Here is a 21221-nt window from a genome sequence, read left to right on the forward strand (position 1 = left end):
ACAAAATTTAATTTTTTTTTTAGTTTTGAGTCTTTAGATCTATAAAATCTTCAAAGTTTTTAGATTCTTCAGGACCTTTAAAAAAGTCTTTAGAATCCAAATTTCTTAGAATAGTTCCAAGCTTTGGAAATTTTGGGCACTTTAGAATTATTAAAAGTTTTACAAAGTTTAGAATGTTTACAATTTCTAGGATCATTAGTACCCCCAGGTTCTTCAAAATTTTTAAGATTTTGTTGGATCTTTCTTATAATTAGAACATTAGAACTTTAGTTTATCTACAATCTTTAATATCTTTATTACAATTTGAAACTTCTAATGTATAAAATCGTAAAGGTTTTTAGAAAATCTCAAATCTTTAAAACTTAAATAATAATTGTGAAATTATTTTTTCGAAGAAAAGTCAAAAAGACACAAAATTTCGCTATTTATATTTATTCTCATTCAGAGTTCGCCATAAGCATTGCCTTGTTCGTTACAAAAATATATACATTTTATTGTTCATGATGGTGGGAAACTTGACCCTTGTGTCCCTCATGGTAGATCTCCACATCCTGGAAGTACGAGTTGGGGATATCGTAGAAGATCTTCTCGTAGTACACTGGACGATCGAAGGGATAACCCATTGGGTAGGCATCAACGTACTGCTGTCCAGAACCAACAACTGGTACATTGATACTGGCTTGAGATTTGTATGGGAGCGATTTGCTGACTACCACGTACAGCTGATAGGTGGTACCACCATGAGATCCCATTGGTAGCATTTGGCTGTAAAGAAAAACCGTCACCTTCTTGGTACTAACAAAAAAGTGCCAAAAACCTACCTTTGTGGGAAACCAAACCAGAATTGGTCATGGTGGAACTGGAAGTTGTGGCTCTCATCATGAACACCAAATGCCTTCTGGTACAACTGATAGTACGAAGTTCTATCGTGAATGTAGTTATAGATTTCGCGAGAGTTCCTAGCGATGACGTTTTGTCCCTGCTGCAACTTGTAGACGAAATGGTCCAACTGGACAAAGTTAACCCAGTTTTCGGTCAAGTTGATGTAGCGACCGTACTCATCATATTTAGGACCCAGGAAAACTTTAACCACAGCCTCGGTTTCCTTGTCAGAATCGACGTAAACCTTGTAGGTGAAAGGTTTATGGTTGAGGCGTTCTTGGGCAACATGGACCTTGAAACTATCCTGAACGAATTCCTCAGGAGTGACGTAGACAGCATTGCTCAAATCAGCGTAGAAGTAGTCGAAGTAGGTAACCAAAGCATCGACTTCTACGTTCTTTACATGAACACCATGGTACGCTAAATCGTGTTCAGAATAATGATGAAGATGTTGCGACTTGTACTTGATGAAGAACACGATGAGTTTCTTGTAAAGTTGGTAGAAAGCTGGGTCACGAAGGGAGGTTTCAAAGTGCTCGAGAGCCGATGGGTGGACTTGGTGGTGGTCGAAGGGTTGGTGGGAGTACCCTAGAAGGTGACGCGCGAAGACTTGGTACGCTCCGTAGTACTTGTAGTAGGGAGAGTCGGGGTTGCCTTCGATCAAGTTACCCAGAATGTTGATACCTTCGTGGGAGAACAAGTTGACTTTGGAGCCGGAGTGAGTTAGTACAAAACCGCTGTCAATGGCGTCATGAATCCTTCTTTCGTAGTCCTGGACGTAGCTGTAGCTGTAAGCGTATTTGTTGGAGCCGTATTTCTGGCCATAGTTGTAGAAGTACTCGTGGAGGTGGACGTAGTTGGGTCTGACTGGGAAATGCAGACCGTTGGGGTACGACAACGATGGGTAGTACCCGGTGTGGAAAGGTACCTCCCAGTCGAAATGATCGATTTCTCCATAACCATGCGACAGACGCTCCAAATAGTACCGAGCTAAGATTTGCTGATGAATGTAGTAGAAAAGTTCGCCACGGTGGTCGTACTTCAGGTTAAATTCCTCCCCGCTCATCCAGAATGGATAGTACAGGTTGTAGTAGTAGTAGAAGGAGTTGATACCCACATCTTCGGTGAAGTACGACAGAGCTTGCTCAGGGTGCAGATTGAGGTAGTACCCAGAGTAGTTAGCGTAGATGGTCTTGTCGTTGTAGTGGGATTCGTGACCGTAGTACATCTGTTTGTACAACTGGGCTTCTTGAATAACCTCGGTACTATAGAAATAGTGTGGGTAGATTTCGTAGATTGGAGGAAGCGAGAAATAGTAGGTATCAGGACGATGCACAAGAGCGACGGAGAAGGAGTAGAGGAACAACCCTTCATTGACATGTTGGCGAGCCCAAACCGCCGTCTGGTAGAAAGTTTCATAATCATGAGCGTAGTAGAAGATCTTGTAAAGAGCAATAGCTTGCTTCAGGTGTTCTCCATTGAAGACGGAGAAGATCTCACCACGTTGGAGAAGCTTGCCGTGTTGATAGTACTTGATGAACTCGTGGACGACTTCAGGTTTCTAGATTGAACAACCATAGTAACAAATTTTCAAAAAAATCATAGTACCTACGGTGTAAGAGTCCACGTGTTGGTGTAGATGGTAGTGTTGGGCGATTTCTACGTGATCCTTGTAGAAGCTTGGCTGGTTGATGTACTTGAAGAGGCGCCACACATCTTTTTGCTTTTGTGAGTAGTTGCTAGTTTCTTGGAAAAAAATGGTACTATAGTTGGGTTTGGGAAAAAATACACTTTCTTACCTGAGATCGCAGAGACGGCACAAAGGCCAAAAAGCAAAGCTACCAAGATGAATCTCATGTTTGTGGTCGCACGAACCAGCGAGAATGGCTCAGTTTTTTTCACGTTACCTTTTTATATTGATTTAAAATTAATCGCATCCCTGACCCCGAAGATACGAGTTTGTTTTGAAAATTGTACCTAAGGGAGATAAGCCACACGTGGTTGCAACATTGTGAGCGATTTATTTTTGTTGTTTTTTTTTTGTTTGAATAGGAGCGATATGGAAACTGCCTATTTATAAATGGCGATAAAGGTGACTCCGGATTCGGTCAAATTTTGTGATAATGGTACTAGTATGAGAACAAATGCTCAGGTGTACTCTACTAACGATTCTATTAGTACTAAGGTCAACACTCAGAACACCCTAAAAATTGTATTAGTATTTTGTCCAACTTACCCAAAAAGTACCCAGGGTTAAGATCGGTTCAATATCCTAGTGGGTATCAATTTTGTTGTGATAGTAACTCTTATCAACCATTTAATAATAAGTCTTAATTAGTTTAGTGTTATTACATAATTATTTAAAACATCTGTTGTCACTTTGTAAATTTCTGATAACCAACTATAAATATAAATTACAAGTTAACATGAAACGAAAAATTTTTTTTTTTCAAATTAATCACCAAAGCGCTGATTTATTCACCTGTTAAAAACAACCAAAGCATTTTTATGATAATATTTTTTTCTCGAACATTGATAAGCAATCACCCCTTGGAAACAAATGCATTTTGCCTTAACTCACTCTCGTAAACATAATTATACGATAAGACCCTGGCAGAAATATTCCAGCTGACAACAATCAAATCCGTCAAAGCAGTAAACAATTACGTAAACGAATATTATTTTACTTAGGTACAATCACTTTTATCTGTAAGGTCATGGAGGGTTAAAGTTAATTTCATATAAAAGGTGTGCTGTCCTCCGACAAATCATTCTCGTCGGTTGGTCACACAACAAACATGAGATTCCTTTTGGTAGCTTTACTCGCAGGCCTTTGCGCCGCCGTCTCCGTCCCCAATGGTAAGCATACATTTTTTGGAACTATAAAGTCTAATTTTTTTACAGGCACTGGATACCAAGCATCACGACAGAAGGAAATCTACCGTTTGTTCAAGTACGTGAACCAACCCAGCTACTACCCGGACCACATCGAAATTGGCAAGAGCTACCGCTTCTACGAGAACAAAGCCGAGTACACGGTGAGTTTCAACCTTCACACCAAGTACATTAATAAATTAATGTCTGATTGTGTAGAAACCTGAAGCCGTTGAAGAATTCTACAACTACTGGTACTACGGAAAGGCTCTCCAAAGAGGCGAGATCTTCTCAGTGTTCTACCAAGAGCACCTGAAGCAAGCTATCGCTTTGTTCAAGCTTTTCTACTATGCCAACACTTGGGAGACTTTCTACAAGACGGCTGTATGGGCTAGGAACAATGTCAACGAAGGAATGTACCTTTACTCTCTTTCCGTTGCTTTGATCCATCGTCCAGACACCTACTACTATGCTTTGCCACCAATCTATGAAGTGTACCCGTACTACTTCTACAACTCCGAAGTTATCCAAGAAGCCCAGTTCTACAAGCAGATGTACCGTGGTCAGTATGGTGCTCAGTACAACGGCAAGACCATCTATGCTAACTACTCTGGGTACTACTTGAACTTGCACCCCGAGCAGTCTTTGTCGTACTTCACCGAAGATGTGGGAATCAACTCCTTCTACTATTACTACAACTTGTACTACCCTTACTGGATGAACGGCGAAGAATTCAACCTGAAATACGACAACCGTGGTGAACTTTTCTACTACATGTACCAACAAATCCTGGCCAGGTACTACTTGGAACGTATCTCGAACGACTTCGGCGAAATCTCTGTCTACAACTGGGAAGTACCTTTCGAAACTGGATACTACCCATCGTTGACTTACCCATCTGGAGCTCAATTCCCAGTCAGACCCAACTACGCCCACTTGTATGAGTACTTCTACAACTACGGCCAGAAATACGGCTCCAACAAGTACGCCTACAGCTACAGCTACGTCCAGGACTACGAAAGGAGGATCCGTGATGCCATCGACAGTGGCTACGTCATGACCGTAAGTACTTAATCGTTGGGTTTGAATCACCTACAATGTCACCCTTTTGTTTTGGTAGAAATCCGGACAAGTAGTCGAACTCTTCACGCAAGAAGGCATCAACACCCTAGGAAACCTGATTGAAGGAAACCCAGACTCCCCCTACTACCAGTACTACGGCGCCTACCAAGTATTCGCCCGTCACCTCCTGGGTTACTCTTTCACCCCCATCAGCTACCACAAGCTCTACCCTTCAGCCCTTGAACACTTCGAAACCTCCATGCGCGACCCCGCCTTCTACCAACTCTACAAGAAACTCATCACCTTCTTCTTCAAGTTCAAGGCCCAACACTACAAGTACTACACCGAAAGAGACCTCGTCTACGAAGGTGTGGAAGTCAAGAATGTGGAATTCGACCGTCTTGTCACCTACTTCGACTACTACTACGCCGATTTGAGCAGCGCCGTCTACGTGACTCCTGAAGAATTCGTCCAGGACTCTTTCAAAGTCCAAGTAGCCCAACAGCGCCTCAACCACAAAGCTTTCACCTACAAAGTCTACGTTGACTCTCAAACCGAAACCGAAGCCGTAGTTAAAGTATTCCTGGGTCCTAAGTACGACGAGTACGGACGCTACATCAACTTGACCGAAAACTGGATGAACTTCGTTCAGTTCGACCACTTCGTCTACAAGCTCAAGTCTGGTCAGAACGTGATCACCAGGAACTCCCGCGAAATCTACAACTACATGCACGACAGGACTTCGTACTATCAAGGGTACCAGAAGGTCATGGGTGTGCAAGAGGAGCAATATACTACCAAGGGTAACCAATACTGGTTTGGTTTCCCACAAAGGTACATGCTGCCAAAGGGATCTTATGGTGGTGTGCCATACCAGTTCTACGTTTTCGTTGCGAAAACTGTACCCTACAAAACCCAGAAGGCTGATGTACCGATGGTTGGTACCGGATCTCAGTATGTTGATGCTTATCCAATGGGTTATCCTTTCGACCGTCCAGTGTATTGGGAGAAAGTGTTCTACACTATTCCTAATGCGTATATGTATGAAACTAAGGTTTACCATAGGGATTCTGATGCGGTTAACTATTCTCAGCAAGAGTACTACAGGCAGAAGCAGTACTATCCCGCGCAGAGGGACAACACCAACACCAAGAACTACAACTCGCAGCAGTACTACCAGCAGCAGAATGCTAACCAGCAGTACAAGCAGCAGGGACAACAGTACAAACAGTACGGTTATGGGCAGCAGTACTACCCTAAACCAAGCTATGGCATCGATGAGTACTTCAACTATTAATGTATTACTCTGAAAGGTTGACGTTTTTGATTTAAAGGCAATATGTGAAGGTTGTTTGAGAAATAAAAAGCATTAATTTTAAAAACTGTTTTCTTTTTTTATGTACATACGTTAAAAAATCGAAAATCCTAGAATTGAAAACTCGGTAAATCGTGAAATTGAAAAATTGAAAAATCGAAATTAAAAACTGAAAACATTGAAAGATTGAAAAATGTAAAAAATGAAAGGACTAGAACTCGAAACATCAAAAAACTGAAAAATCTATAATTTAATGTTTCGAAAAATTGAAAAATCGAAGTATCATCGAACTGAAAATCGAGAAATCCATAAATATCTCAAATTTCAAAAATTGAAAAATTAAAATATCGAAAAATTGAAAAATCGAAAAAGTAAAAAAATCGAGAAATCGAAAAATCAAAAAGTCGAAAAATTAAAGTGTTGAAATATTGAAAGATCCTAGAAATGAAATGTGAAAAAATTGAAAATAAAAAAAAAATTGAATCGAAAAACTGAAAACTAAAAATCGAAAAATTGAAAAATGAAAAAAAAACTGAAAGTCAAAAAATTGCAAAATTGAGAAATCGAGACATCAAAAAATCCAAAAATTGAAGCAAAAAAGTAAAAAATCGAGAAATTGAAAAGTAGCAAAATTGAAGTTTTGAAATATACAAAGAAAAATTCCAAAACTGAAATGTCCAAAACTGAAAAATCGAATTGAAAAGTGAAAAAAATCTAAAATTTAAAAATTAAAAATTTAAAAAAATCGAAGTTGAAAAATGGAAGTTGAAAAGTCAAAAATTTAAACAATCGAAAAGGTGAAAAATCAAAATCCTGAAATAATGAAATATTAAAATATCGAAGAATCAGAAAATTGAAAAATCATGTACCTAGTCAAAACATCAAAAACACTGAAAATTTGAAAAATAAAAAAATCCAAAATTTAAAAGTCGAACAAAATCTCAAAATTGAAATATCGAAAAATTGAAAAATCGAATCAAAAATTCGAAAAATTAAAGAACCTAAGATTTAAAAATCGAAGAAGTAGCAAAATTGGAAAGTCGAGAAATTGAAATTGCAAAGTCAAAAATTTTGAAAATCGAAAAAATTAAAAATCAAAATCCTGAAGGAACGAAAAATTCAAAAATTGAAATATTGAGTAACCGAAAATCAAGGAAACGAAACATCAAAGGATTGAAAAATTGAAAAATTGCTAAAATTTAAAATTTTACTTTAAAAATCCAACAAAATCTAAAAATCGAAAATGCTAAAACTGAAATATCAAAAAATTGAAAAATGGAAGAAAAATTTCAAAAAATGAAAGATCGAAACATCAAAAAGGAAAAGTTGAAGAATCTAAAATTGAAAAATCGAAATGAAAAAATGATATTTGAAATACAAAATGAAAAATTTCAAAACTGAAATATCGAAAAATTGAAAACTTAAATCGAAATTTGAAAAAGTCCAGAACTAAAACACCAAAAAATTGGGAAATCGAAAAATTGTAAACATCGAAAAAAAAGTCGATAAGTCGAAGCTGAAAAGCCAAAATTTTAAAAAATCGAAAAGGTGAAAAACCAAAATCCGGAAATAGTGAAAAATTAAAATATCGAATAATCAAAAAAGTGAAAAATCATGTAATCAAAATATCAAAATCACCGAAAATTTAAGAAATCGAAAGTCCCAAAACTGAAATATTGAAAAATTGAAAAATGGAAGAAAAATTGAAAAATCTAAAAATTAAAAAATCGAATCAAAAAATGGAAAAATTTAAGAATCTAATATTTTAAAATCGAAAAATTAGCAAAATTGGAAAGTCGAAAAATTGAAGCCTAAAAGTCAAAAATTTTAAAAATAGAAAAAGTGAAAAATCAAATTCCTGGAAGAACGAAAAATTAAAAAATTGGAATACTAAATAACCGAAAATCAAGAAAACGAAGCATCGAAAGATCGAAAAATTTAAAAAATGGTAAAAATTTAAAATTCAAAAATTGAAAAATAAAAAAAATCTAAGTTGAAATTCAAAAATTTTAAAAATCGAAAAAGGGAAAACTCAAAATCCCAAAAAAAACGAAAAATTAAAATACTAGCGAATCGAAAAATTGAAAAATCAGGTAATCAAAGCATCATAAAAACGGAAAATTTGAAAAATTAAAAAATCTAAAATTTGAAAATCGAACAAAATCGAAAAATCAAAAATCCCAAAGCTGAAATATCAAAACATTGAAAAATGGTAGAAAAATTGAAAAATTAAAAAATTGGATAAATGAAAGATCTAAACATTAAAAAATGGCAAAATTGAAGAATCTAAAATTTAAAAATTGAAATAAAAAATTGATATTTTGAAATACAAAATGAAAAATTACAAAACGGTAATATCGAACTATTGGAAAATCAAAAAATTGAAAAATTCCAGAACTGAAACATCAAAAAATTGGAAAATCGAAAAATTGCAAACATCGAATAATCGAAAAGTCGAAAAATCGAAGTTGAAAAGTCAAAAATTTTAGAAATCGAAAAAGTGAAAATTCAAAGACCTGAAAATCGAAACAATGAACAAATGAAAAATAAAGAAATCGAAACATCAAAGAATCGAAATATTGAAAAATGGCAAAAATTTAAAATTTAAAAATCGAAAAATGGAAATAATAAAAAATCGAAAAATTGAATAATTGGGAAATCGAAGCGTCAGAAAACCGATGAACTTAAAAACCAAAATCCCGAAAAATCCAAGAATTGAAAAACCAAAAACCTGAAAAATCGAAATATCAAAGAATTCAAAAATCGAAATTTTAAAAATTGTACAAATTAAAGTATCGAAAAATTGAAGAATCAAGAAATTAAAAAATCTAAAATTCAAAACATTAAAAGATTGAAAAATTTAAGAATCTAAAATTTAAAAATCGAAAAGTAACAAAAATCGAGAAAATGAGAAAAAGCAATTGGAAAGTCGTAAAATCGAAAAATTGAATTTTTGAAATACACATTGAAAAATTTTAAAACTGAGACATGAAAAAATTGAGAAATCGAAAAAAATCGCAGTTGAAAAGTCAAGAATTTTAAAAATTGGGAAAGGAAAAAATCAAAATCCTGAAAAAACGAAGTATTATAAAAATCACAACAATGCAAAATCAGATTCCTGAAAAAACGAAAAATTCAAAAATCGAAATACAGAATAACTGAAAAATTAAGGAATCGAAACACAATGTACCGAAAATTTGAAAAATGCACAAAATCTACCATTTAAAAATCGAAAATTTGAAAAATCGAACAAGCAAAAAATCGAGTAATCGAAAAATCGGATACTTGAAAAATTGAAGAATCTAAAAATTGAAAAATCGAGAAATTGAAACAACAGAAAACCCATGAATTGAAAAACCAAAACCTGAAAAATAGAAATAATGAACTGAAAAATTGAGGGACCGAAAATTTGAAAATTTTGAAAATTGAAAAACTAAACTATGGAAGAATTGAAGAATTGAAGAAATCAAGAAATCAAAGAATCGAAAAATTGAAAAATTGAAAAGTCGAAAAATCATAGTCGAGAGATTAAAAATTTTAAAAATCGAAAACCTGAAAAATCAAAATCCTGAAAGAACGAAAAATTCAAAACTGAAATATTGAGTAACTGAAAATCACGAAAGCGAAGCATCAAAGGATCGAAAAATTGAAAAATGGAAAAAATTTAAAATTGAATCATTGAAAAATTAAAAATTGAAATCTCGAAAAATCGAAATTGGAAAGTTAAAAATTTTAAAAATCGAAAAAGAGAAAACTCAAAATCCCGAAAAAACGAAAAACTAAAATATCAACGATTCGAAAAAATTGAAAAATCTTGTAATCAAAATATCATTAAGACCGAAAATTTGAAAAATTAAAAATTGAAGAACTTAAGAAAAATTGAAAAATTCAAAAATTGAAAAAATGAAAGATCGAAACATCAAAAAATGGAAAAATTGAAGAATCTAAAATTAAAAAATCGAAAAAGGGAAAACTCAAAATCCCAAAAAAAACGAAAAATTAAAATACTAGCGAATCGAAAAATTGAAAAATCATGTAATCAAAGCATCATAAAAACCGAAAATTTGAAAAATTAAAAAATCTAAAATTTGAAAATCGAACAAAATCGAAAATCCCAAAGCTGAAATATCAAAACATTGAAAAATGGTAGAAAAATTGAAACATCCAAAAATTGGATAAATGAAAGATCTAAACATTAAAAAATGGAAAAATTGAAGAATTAAAAATTTAAAAATTGAAATAAAAAATTGATTCGGAGAAATCTTTGTCTACAAGTGGGAAGTACCTTTCGAAACTGGATACTACCCATCGTTGACTTACCCATCTGGAGCCCAATTCCCAGTCAGACCCAACTACGCCCACTTGTATGAGTACTTCTACAACTACGACCAGAAATACGGCTCCAACAAGTACGCCTACAGCTACAGCTACGTCCAGGACTACGAAAGGAGGATCCGTGATGCCATCGACAGTGGCTACGTCATGACCGTAAGTACTTGCATTTTGCTTTAACTCAATCTCGTAAACATAATTATACGATAAGACCCTGGCAGAAATATTCCAGCTGACAACAATCAAATCCGTCAAAGCAGTAAACAATTACGTAAACGAATATTATTTTACTTAGGTACAATCACTTTTATCTGTAAGGTCAGGGAGGGTTAAAGTTAATTTCATATAAAAGGTGTGCTGTCCTGCGACAAATCATTCTCGTCGGTTGGTCACACAACAAACATGAGATTCCTTTTGGTAGCTTTACTCGCAGGCCTTTGCGCCGCTGTCTCCGTCCCCAATGGTAAGCATACATTTTTTGGAACTATAAAGTCTAATTTTTATACAGGCACTGGATACCAAGCATCACGACAGAAGGAAATCTACCGTTTGTTCAAGTACGTGAACCAACTCAGCTACTACCCGGACCACATCGAAATTGGCAAGAGCTACCGCTTCTACGAGAACAAACCCGAATACACGGTGAGTTTCAACCTTCACACCAAGTGTACATTAATAAATTAATCTTTGATTGTGTAGAAACCTGAAGCCGTTGAAGAATTCTACAACTACTGGTACTACGGAAAGGCTCTCCAAAGAGGCGAGATCTTCTCAGTGTTCTACCAAGAGCACCTGAAGCAAGCTATCGCTTTGTTCAAGCTTTTCTACTATGCCAACACTTGGGAGACTTTCTACAAGACGGCTGTATGGGCTAGGAACAATGTCAACGAAGGAATGTACCTGTATTCTCTTTCCGTTGCTTTGATCCATCGTCCAGACACCTACTACTATGCTTTGCCACCAATCTATGAAGTGTACCCGTACTACTTCTACAACTCCGAAGTAATCCAAGAAGCCCAGTTCTACAAGCAGATGTACCGTGGTCAGTATGGTGCTCAGTACAACGGCAAGACCATCTATGCTAACTACTCCGGGTACTATTTGAACTTGCACCCCGAGCAGTCTTTGTCGTACTTCACCGAAGATGTGGGAATCAACTCCTTCTACTATTACTACAACTTGTACTACCCTTACTGGATGAACGGCGAAGAATTCAACCTGAAATACGACAACCGTGGTGAACTTTTCTACTACATGTACCAACAAATCCTGGCCAGGTACCACTTGGAACGTATCTCGAACGACTTCGGCGAAATCTCTGTCTACAACTGGGAAGTACCTTTCGAAACTGGATACTACCCATCGTTGACTTACCCATCTGGAGCTCAATTCCCAGTCAGACCCAACTACGCCCACTTGTATGAGTACTTCTACAACTACGGCCAGAAATACGGCTCCAACAAGTACGCCTACAGCTACAGCTACGTCCAGGACTACGAAAGGAGGATCCGTGATGCCATCGACAGTGGCTACGTCATGACCGTAAGTACTTAGTCGTTGGGTTTGAATCACCTACAATGTCACCCTTTTGTTTCGTAGAAATCCGGACAAGTAGTCGAACTTTTCACCCAAGAAGGCATCAACACCCTAGGAAACCTGATTGAAGGAAACCCAGACTCCCCCTACTACCAGTACTACGGCGCCTACCAAGTCTTCGCCCGTCACCTCCTGGGTTACTCTTTCACCCCCATTAGCTACCACAAGCTCTACCCTTCGGCCCTTGAACACTTCGAAACCTGCATGCGCGACCCCGCCTTCTACCAACTCTACAAGAAACTCATCACCTTCTTCTTCAAGTTCAAGGCCCAACACTACAAGTACTACACCGACAGAGACCTCGTCTACGAAGGTGTGGAGGTCAAGAATGTGGAATTCGACCGTCTTGTCACCTACTTCGACTACTACTACGCCGATTTGAGCAGCGCCGTCTACGTGACTCCTGAAGAATTCGTCCAGGACTCCTTCAAAGTCCAAGTAGCCCAACAGCGCCTCAACCACAAAGCTTTCACCTACAAAGTCTACGTGGACTCTCAAACCGAAACCGAAGCCGTAGTTAAAGTATTCCTGGGTCCTAAGTACGACGAGTACGGCCGCTACATCAACTTGACCGAAAACTGGATGAACTTCGTTCAGTTCGACCACTTCGTCTACAAGCTCAAGTCTGGTCAGAACGTGATCACCAGGAACTCCCGCGAAATCTACAACTACATGCACGACAGGACTTCGTACTACCAAGGGTACCAGAAGGTTATGGGTGTGCAAGAGGAGCAATATACTGCCAAGGGTAACCAATACTGGTTTGGTTTCCCACAAAAGTACATGCTGCCAAAGGGATCTTATGGTGGTGTGCCATACCAGTTCTACGTTTTCGTTGCGAAAACTGTACCCTACAAAACCCAGAAGGCTGATGTACCGATGGTTGGTACCGGATCTCAGTATGTTGATGCTTATCCAATGGGTTATCCTTTCGACCGTCCAGTGTATTGGGAGAAAGTGTTCTACACTATTCCTAATGCGTATATGTATGAAACTAAGGTTTACCATAGGGATTCTGATGCGGTTAACTATTCTCAGCAAGAGTACTACAGGCAGAAGCAGTACTATCCCGCGCAGAGGGACTACACCAACACCAAGAACTACAACTCGCAGCAGTACTACCAGCAGCAGAATGCTAACCAGCAGTACAAGCAGCAGGGACAACAGTACAAACAGTACGGTTATGGGCAGCAGTACTACCCTAAACCAAGCTATGGCATCGATGAGTACTTCAACTATTAATGTATTACTCTGAAAGGTTGACGTTTTTGATTTAAAGGCAATATGTGAAAGTTGTTTGAGAAATAAAAAGCATTAATTTTAAAACTGTTTTATTTTTTTATGTACATATGCAAAAAAAGTAGCAATTTATATGGTGTGACAAACAAAAATGAAAATACGAAAAATCGTAAAGCCGAAAATGTTTGAAACATCGAAAACTCTGTAAACCGTGAAATTGAAAAATTGAAAAATCAAAATCAAAAACTGAAAACATTGGAAAATCGAAAAAGTAAACAATTGAGAATTCGAAAAATCAAAAAGTCGAAAAATTGAAGAATTGAAATATTGAAAAATACCAGAACTGAAATATTAAAAAATTGAAAAATGGAAGAAAAATTGAAGAATCGAAAAATTGAAAAACCAAGAAATCGGAACATGAAAAAATTGAAAAATTGAGGAATTTAAAAATCTGAAAAATCAAAAAGTCCGAAATCGAAAAATTGTAGAAACGAAATACATATTGAGAAGTCGCAAAACTGAAATATCGAAAAATTGAAAATCCAAAAAAATTTAATCGAGAAATGAAAGAATCCCGAAAATGAAACATCAAAAAATTGAAAAATCGGATATTTAAAAAATCGAAAAAGGAAAAAAAACATGAAAAACCGAAAAATTTGAAAACCGGAACTTCTAAAACTTTGAGGTCGAGAAATCTAAATATTGCTAAATCGAAACATCAAAAATTGTTTAAAAATTCGAAAAATTGAAAAATAGAAAATCGAAGGTATGAAGAATTGAGAAATTGAAAAATCTAAAATTTTAAAAGTTGAAAAATGAAAATATCGAAGAATATTTGAATTTTGAATATTGAAAAGTAGAAAAATCATGTAATCAAAATGTCAAAAAATTAAATATTGCAAAATTTAAAAATCGGAAACAATTCGAAAAAAATCGAAAAATCGAAAATCTCAAAACTGAAATATCGAAAAATTAAAAAATGAAAGAAAAACTGAAAATCAAAAGATTGTAAAATTGAGAAATCGAAACATCAAAAAATCGGAAAGTTTAATCTACAATTTCAAAATCGAAAAAGTAAAAAATCGAGAAATTGAAAAGTGGCAAAATTTAAATTTTGAAATCTGCAATGAAAAATTCCAAAACTGAAATATCCAAAAATTGTAAAAATCGAGAAATCGAAAACTTGAAAAATCGAAGGCAAAAATGTAAAAAATCGAGGAAGTGAAAAATCAAAATCCTGAAAAAACGAAAAATTCAAAAATCGAAACATTGAATAGCTGAAAATCAAAAAAACGAAACATGAAAGGATGAAAAATGGAAAAAATCTAAAACTTAAAAATTGAAAATTAGGAAAATCGAAAAGTCGAAAATTCGAAGTTGAAAAGAAAAAAATTTAAAAATTGAAAAAGTGAAAAACCAAAATTAATTAAAATATCGAACAATCAAAAAATTTAAAAATTATGTAATCAAAACATCAAAAACACCGAAAATTTGAAAAATGAAAAAATATAAAATTTAAAAATCGAACAAAATTGAAAAATCGAAAATTCCAAAACTGAAATAGCGTAAATTTGAAAAATGGAGGAAAAATTGATAAAAAAATCGAAAAATTGAGGAATCTAAGATTTAAAAATTGCAAAATTAGCAAAACTGGAAAGTCGAAAATTAGAAAAATTTAAGTTTTAAAATACACAATGAAAAATTTCCAAACTGAAATATCGAAAAATTGAAACATTCTAAAAGTCAAAAAATTGTGAAATTGAAAAGTAGAAAAAACGAAAAGTCGGAAAATCGATGTTGAAAAGTAAAAAATTTTAAAAATCGAAAAAGTCCTGAAAGAACGAAAAATTCAAAAATTGGAATATTGAACAACTGAAAATCAAGAAGACGAAGCATCAAAGGATCGAAGAATTGAACAATGGAAACAATTTAAAATTCAAAAAATAAAAAATCAAAAAAATCGAAAATTCTAAAAATCGAAATTGAAAAATGATAAATTTTAAAAATCGAAAAAGAGAAAACTCAAAATCCCGAAAAAATATTGATGAATCGGAAAATTGAAAAATCAAGAAATCAAAACATCATAAAAACCGAAAATGTGAAAAATTAAAAAATGTAAAATTTAAAAATCAAAAAAATCGAAAATTCAAAAATCCTAAAACTGAAATATCAAAAAATTGAAAAATCCAAAAATTGAAAATATGGAAGATCGTAACATCAAAAAAGGAGAAGATGAAGAATCTAAAATGAAAAATTGAAAAGAAAAATTGTTATTTTGAAATACAAAAAAAATACATCGAAGAATCGAAAAATATAAAAATGTAATCAAAACATCAAAAAAAATCAAAATTTAAAAAATTGAAAATTCCAAAATTTAATAAACAAATAAATTGAAAAATTCGAGAAAACGGAAACTCGAAAAATCGAAGCCAAAAATTTTAAAAATCGAGAAAATGAAAAATAAAAATCCTGAAAAAACGAAAAATTCAAAAATCGGAACATTGAATAACTGAAAATGAAGAAAACGAAACATGAAAGGATCGAAAAATTGAAAAATCGAAAAAATCTAAAACTCAAAAATTAAAATTTTGAGAATTCAAAAAGTCGAAAAGTCGAAGTTGAAAAGTCAAAAATTTTAAAAATCGAAAACTTGAAAAACCAAAATCCTGAAATAACGAAAAATTAAAATATCGAAGAATCAAAAAATTGAAAAATCATGTAATCAAAACATCAAAAATACCGAAAATTTGAAAAATGAAAAACGTAAAATCCAAAAATCGAAAATCCAAAACTGAAATATCGCAAGTTTGAGAAATGGAAGAAAAATTGAAAAATTAGATAAAAAAATCGAAAAATTGAAGAATTTAAGATTTGAAAATCGAAAAATTAGGAAAATTGGAAAGTCGAAATATTAAAAAATTGAAATTTTGAAATACACAACGAAAAATTTCAAAACTGAAATATCGAAAAATTCAAAATTCCTAGAACTGAGACTTCCAAAAATTGAGAAATTGAAAAATAGTAAATATCGAAAAATTGAAATGTCGAAGAAAAAGAAAAATAGAAAATTTCAAAAAAAGAAAAAGTGACAAATCAAAATCCTGAAAGAACGAAAAATTGAAAAATGGAAAAAAATTGAAAAATTAAAAAATAAAAAATTCTAGAAATCGAAGTTGAAAATTCAAATATTTAAAAAATCGAAAAAGGGAAAGCTCAAAATCCTGAAAAAACGAAAAATTAAAATATCAAAGAATCGAAAAATTAAAAAATCATGTAATCAAAGCATTTGAAAAATTAAAATGTCTAAAATTTAAAAGTCGAAAAAAATCGAAAAATCAAAATATTGAAAAATGGAAGAAAAATTGAAAAATTTCAGAACTGAAATATCAAAAAATTGGGAAATCGAAAAATTGTAAACATCGAAAAATCGAAAAGTCGAAAAATCGAAGTTGAAAAGTCAAACATTTTAGAAATCGAAAAAATGAACAACCAAAATCCTGAAAATCGAAATAATGAATAACTGAAAAATCAAGAAATCGAAACATCAGAAAATCGAAAAATTGAAGTTTGAAACAATATAAAATTTAAAAATTGGGAAATTGAAAAATGGAAAAAGTAAAAAATCGAGAAATCGAAAAATCGTAAAGTTTAAAAATTGAAGAATCCAAATATTGAAAAATTCCAAAACTGTAATAAGCATTAAAAAATTGTAAAATTGAATAATCAAGAAATCGAAACATCAGAAAACCGATGAACTGAAAAACCAAAATCCTGAAAAAGCCAAGAATTGAAAAACCAAAAACCTGAAAAATCGAAATAACGAAGAAGTGAAAAATTGACAAATCGAAAATTTTGGAATTTTAAAAATTGACAAATTAAAGTATCGAAAAATTGAACAATGTAAAATTTAAAAATTGAAAAATTGAATATTTGACATACACAATGAAAAATTCCAAAACTGAAACATTAAAAAATTGAAAAATCGAAAAATTGCAAAAAGAGAAAATTCGAAAAGTAAAAAAATCGAAGTTGAAAATTAAAAAATTTTAAAAATTGGGAAAGGGAAAAATCAAAATCCTGGCAAAACGAAAAATTCAAAAATCGAAATATTAAATAACTGAAAAATTAAGAAGTGGAAACGTCAAAAAACAGAAAATTTGAAAAATGGACAAAATCTACAAATTAAAAATTGAAAAATGGAAAAATCGAAAAATCGAGAAATCGAAACATCAGAAAACCGATGAATTGAAAAACCAAAAACCTGAAAAATCGAAATAATGAACTGAAAATTTGAGAGACCGAAAATTAGAAAATTTTGAAAATTGAAAAATTAAAGCATCGAAAAATTGAAGAATTGAAGAATCAAGAAATCAAAGCATCTAAAAATTGAAAAATTGAAATATTAAAGAATCGACAAATTGAAAAGACGAAAAATTGGGAACTCTAAAAATTGTTACATATCCATAATTTTAAGTTAATAATTAAAATAATTTTAAGACGACATCATCAATTCCTTTGGCAAGGTATCAAAGCATTCGATTTTGCAATTTCAAGGTGAAAAGACTCAACACGGATTCATAAACCACAAATGGAGGAGTACATGAAGTTATAAAATTTAAAGAAAATTTACTTTTGGAAAATTTGGAAATATTAGTTAGTGTGTTTTACCATCTACATAATATTCCTAACATACAACTAAAATTTAACAACAATCAGAAAACAAAATGTAAAGTTAAAGAATTAATTTGAAATGCACGAACAAAAATATGAAAAACAACAATACTAAAAAACCCCAGCGACAGCGTAGCTGCTGAAACCCCACTCTTCGTCAAACACTTTCGGAAATTTCAGCAAGCTTAGCCGACGAAAACCGGCTCAGTCGATACAAGTAATCAGCTTAGAGCAATTTCTTTCGTTTATATATCTTTTTGAAGAAGCGCTATTAGTGGCACGCCCCTTCTATTTGTCAGATCGATGTAGAAAGGACGTGGTAGACTACCGAACTCCATGACTAACATGATGCTGGCAGTCGTCGCGACGCTTTCCAACAGTTCGCGCCGTCTGCAGTATTCGCATGTGCGCGCTTTCGAAGTTATTTAACCAAAAACGTGTGTGAACTTTGTGAAAGTTTAGAAGATGGAGAAGTCTGGACAGAACTATGGTAATAATTCCTTCGTAGCATTATTATTATTAGTATTAGCATTACTAGAGGAAAAATCGATATTAGGAAAATATTTGTAAAAAAAAATGTGGTTAATGGTAAAATAAAAGTGAATATAAAAATGCTTCTAATAAATAGAAATATATATTTGATGTTAATTTAAAATAAATCGAATGTTTATTTAAAAATGGTGGATGCGCCGGGATAGCAATTTATATTTTCGTTTTAAATTATTTTTACCTATCGAACTATAACAACAGATATTAAAAACACAAAAATGTGTTTTTAATATTAAAAAAATTATAATTAAAACTAAAAGCCAGCTAAATGTTGTGCAGCATATGTTGTTTCCGAATAATAATAAAGATTCGTATTTGCGTTTATTTATGCCGCTTTATGGGTCGGAAAAAAATAAAAAAGTAATTCCAGAAATAATGTTATAAAAATAGAACATATTCGCTGTAAAACTACCGATTCTAAGAAACACATAAATAATAATGTGCTCTTTACGTGTGCGCTCTGAAATGTCTGCAAAAAACATATTTTCGAGCTCGATTCCATAATTTATAATTTCCAAAAAAATTACTCAAAACACCTGAAAACGCAAAATATTTCCATCAAATTTTGCCCAAAAATGGCGGATGCGCCGGGCCACAATTTCGCCTTGTTAATCAGGTCAGTTCTGCATTTACAATTCCCTCCCCAATATCTTGGCTCCGGAAGGGTTGAAGTAACCCTCATCCCCATAAATAATTCATGTGCAATTGTTGAGTGCGGTTTGATGTTCTGTGGAATGAACCAGCGCAAAAACTGTCATAAAGCGCGAGTTACCGTTTCGATAAGATTGGGCCACCCCGAAGTGTTCGTAACAAACCCACTGGAAATAGTATGAATTATAAATCGATGACCGAAAATAACGAATCGATCGACGATGCTTAAATAAAGTATTGTGGATGGTATTCGTAGCGGATTGTAGACAGTAGTCATAGAATAAAAATGTCACTGACTTCTCGTTGTTTGATGGGTTGGAAATCGTTGCAGTTTCGGGTGAAGTGAGTCGTTGTTATTGGATGCCGGGACATATGTGCAGATAAGTTGAGCGATTTGGGGATTTACGAGGATTGCATTGGAAATGTGCGAGTTTGGTGGATGGGGTGTCGAGTTCGTAAAATCAGATTTTAATGGATCGATGATAAAAATGACATTGGTTTGCGGCGTTAATAAAATATGGGGATGATGATAATATGTTTTAAATTAGTGGGTTGTGGGGGTGATGTTGGCTAATATTAGAGCGAAATTAATTCATGAATAATGTAGTAATGATTTATTATTCAGTACGAGTCGATGTATGTATGTGAAAAATTATCGGTTGGGATTTTATTTTTAGATTTAAGTTTCCCTCCTAAAACAAAGAAAAACGTGTTTTTCTTGGGTTCGGCAGAAAATTTCCATTTCGTCGTTTTAAAGCGAGATCAACTGGAAAAATCTAATAATTGTTTATTGCGTTCGGTGTAAATTGCTTTTCAGGCGGTCTTGTTTATATGTAAACAAAATGAATTACACCGACGCATTTCCAGATAAAGATAATGAACGTACTGAAAATGCTTGAAAAAGCATTTCATACACAGTTTAAGTAAATAAATAGAAAATACGGTTATACAATGTTAAACAGAAAAAACCGACAGCGTTTCCGTTTACAGAGCTCGTTAAATATTTGCGGTGTTTGTTAAATTGAAAAAGAACAATTGGGTTTTTTCACTCAATTTGGACGAAAAGTTTATGTTGTATAACTTTTCTTTAATTAAAATTTGGCTATTCAACCCTACCAAAAATTTAATAACGTTATCTCAAAATATTCTACATTAAAATGATTTGGATTTTATACAGTAAAATAATCTTACATTTGTGGGGTACGAATTCGCTTTGTCTTTGTCCAAATTTTATTATGACAGTTTACTTACATCCACGTAATTTAAACTGTGACTCTTATTATATTATTATTTTATATTTTTTATTGATTAAGTCAAGTTCACCCATGTTTTAATCAAATCTCTAGAACGTGTTGGAATTAACATACGTGTTCTTGCTCAAATAATGTTGATCGGAACATTTGCAAATGGTGAAACTCGCTAGAAATATAGACATAACTTTGGCCTTTATCAGTGCATTAATATTTTCGAAGAAATTGTTAATCCGTTTCCAGTAACTTTTTTAATATTTTAAAAATAATTGCACAAAATTGTTTCTATTCGCTGTTCCCAAAATGAAACAGTGAGACATGGAATTGTAGAGATTTTTTTGTAATTTCTTCAAAAAAAAGACAGAGGATCTCAGAAATTCTTTCGAACTACTTCAAAAACAAAACACAAGAGGCTCCCGAGATTCTTTCAAATTACTTCAAAAACCAGACAGAAGATCTCTAATTTCTTTCCAACTACTTCAAAAACCAACCAGATGGGATTTCTGAGATTCTATCAAACCCCATACTTCTCAAACAAAACACCAGGGGTGCCCGAGATTAATTGAAATTACTTGAAAAAGTAAGACAAGAATGGACCCTCAAAACTATTTCAAACCATTTCAAGAACAAATAAAGGGGTTCCCGAGATTCTTTCAAACTACTTCAAAAACTAAACCAAATTCGTCCTTGAGATTCTTTCATATTACTTCAAAAAGCAGACAGAAATGGTCTCTGAGATTCTTTCAATCTACTTCAAAAACAAATCAGGAGAAGTTCCCGAGATTCTTCCGAGTTATGAC

General features: G+C 33.3%; 4 protein-coding genes across 6 annotated transcripts in view; 3 read left to right on the forward strand and 1 right to left on the reverse strand.

Annotated features, from left to right (window-relative positions):
• Positions 1-416: 416 nt before the first annotated feature.
• Positions 417-2790, reverse strand: LOC135133053 (hexamerin-like). The gene is made up of 4 exons (XM_064061304.1): positions 2682-2790; positions 2495-2628; positions 822-2443; positions 417-765 (listed from the first exon to the last, which is right to left on the reverse strand). Exons 1-4 carry the CDS (start codon positions 2737-2739, stop codon positions 492-494), a joined length of 2088 nt encoding a protein of 695 aa, XP_063917374.1. The 5' UTR covers positions 2740-2790; the 3' UTR covers positions 417-491.
• An 840-nt stretch (positions 2791-3630) lies between these two features.
• On the forward strand, positions 3631-6200 carry LOC135133052 (hexamerin-1.1-like). 2 transcript variants are annotated; one of them, XM_064061302.1, is made up of 4 exons: positions 3631-3741; positions 3787-3920; positions 3976-4818; positions 4877-6200. In XM_064061302.1, the coding sequence occupies exons 1-4, from the start codon at positions 3681-3683 to the stop codon at positions 6113-6115; spliced, it is 2277 nt and encodes a 758-aa protein (XP_063917372.1). In that variant the 5' UTR covers positions 3631-3680; the 3' UTR covers positions 6116-6200. The 2 variants fall into 2 exon arrangements, with proteins under 2 accessions (XP_063917372.1, XP_063917371.1); XM_064061301.1 differs by having other exon boundaries at positions 3666-3920.
• Positions 6201-10821: 4621 nt separating this feature from the next.
• Positions 10822-13387, forward strand: LOC135132112 (larval serum protein 1 alpha chain-like). 2 transcript variants are annotated; one of them, XM_064060064.1, is made up of 4 exons: positions 10822-10928; positions 10974-11107; positions 11165-12007; positions 12065-13387. In XM_064060064.1, the coding sequence occupies exons 1-4, from the start codon at positions 10868-10870 to the stop codon at positions 13301-13303; spliced, it is 2277 nt and encodes a 758-aa protein (XP_063916134.1). In that variant the 5' UTR covers positions 10822-10867; the 3' UTR covers positions 13304-13387. The 2 variants fall into 2 exon arrangements, with proteins under 2 accessions (XP_063916134.1, XP_063916133.1); XM_064060063.1 differs by having other exon boundaries at positions 10843-11107.
• A 4954-nt stretch (positions 13388-18341) lies between these two features.
• LOC135131751 (uncharacterized) overlaps positions 18342-21221 on the forward strand; it is a 230190-nt gene continuing 227310 nt past the window's right edge. The window contains exon 1 of the mRNA XM_064059599.1: positions 18342-18461. The gene's annotated coding sequence lies outside the window, so the exon portion shown is untranslated. The remainder of the gene's footprint in view (positions 18462-21221) is intronic.

Source organism: Zophobas morio, unplaced genomic scaffold (assembly GCF_036711695.1).
Source record: "Zophobas morio isolate AGI-343-1 ecotype UQ-CSIRO unplaced genomic scaffold, CSIRO_AGI_Zmor_V1 ptg000021l, whole genome shotgun sequence".
NCBI lineage: Eukaryota > Metazoa > Arthropoda > Insecta > Coleoptera > Tenebrionidae > Zophobas > Zophobas morio.

Bases quoted from the DNA above. Each gene is read 5' to 3' on its own strand.
- LOC135133053 (XM_064061304.1), bottom strand. From the start codon at position 2,739: ATGAGATTCATCTTGGTAGCTTTGCTTTTTGGCCTTTGTGCCGTCTCT. The intron at 2,629-2,681 runs GTAAGAAAGTGT...TTTTTTTCCAAG, and splicing joins TGCCGTCTCTGCGATCTCAG to AAACTAGCAACTACTCACAA. The intron at 2,444-2,494 runs GTAGGTACTATG...TGTTCAATCTAG, and splicing joins AACACGTGGACTCTTACACC to AAACCTGAAGTCGTCCACGA.
- LOC135133052 (XM_064061301.1), top strand. From the start codon at position 3,681: ATGAGATTCCTTTTGGTAGCTTTACTCGCAGGCCTTTGCGCCGCCGTC. The intron at 3,921-3,975 runs GTGAGTTTCAAC...CTGATTGTGTAG, and splicing joins AGAACAAAGCCGAGTACACG to AAACCTGAAGCCGTTGAAGA. The intron at 4,819-4,876 runs GTAAGTACTTAA...TTGTTTTGGTAG, and splicing joins ACAGTGGCTACGTCATGACC to AAATCCGGACAAGTAGTCGA.
- LOC135132112 (XM_064060063.1), top strand. From the start codon at position 10,868: ATGAGATTCCTTTTGGTAGCTTTACTCGCAGGCCTTTGCGCCGCTGTC. The intron at 11,108-11,164 runs GTGAGTTTCAAC...TTGATTGTGTAG, and splicing joins AGAACAAACCCGAATACACG to AAACCTGAAGCCGTTGAAGA. The intron at 12,008-12,064 runs GTAAGTACTTAG...TTTGTTTCGTAG, and splicing joins ACAGTGGCTACGTCATGACC to AAATCCGGACAAGTAGTCGA.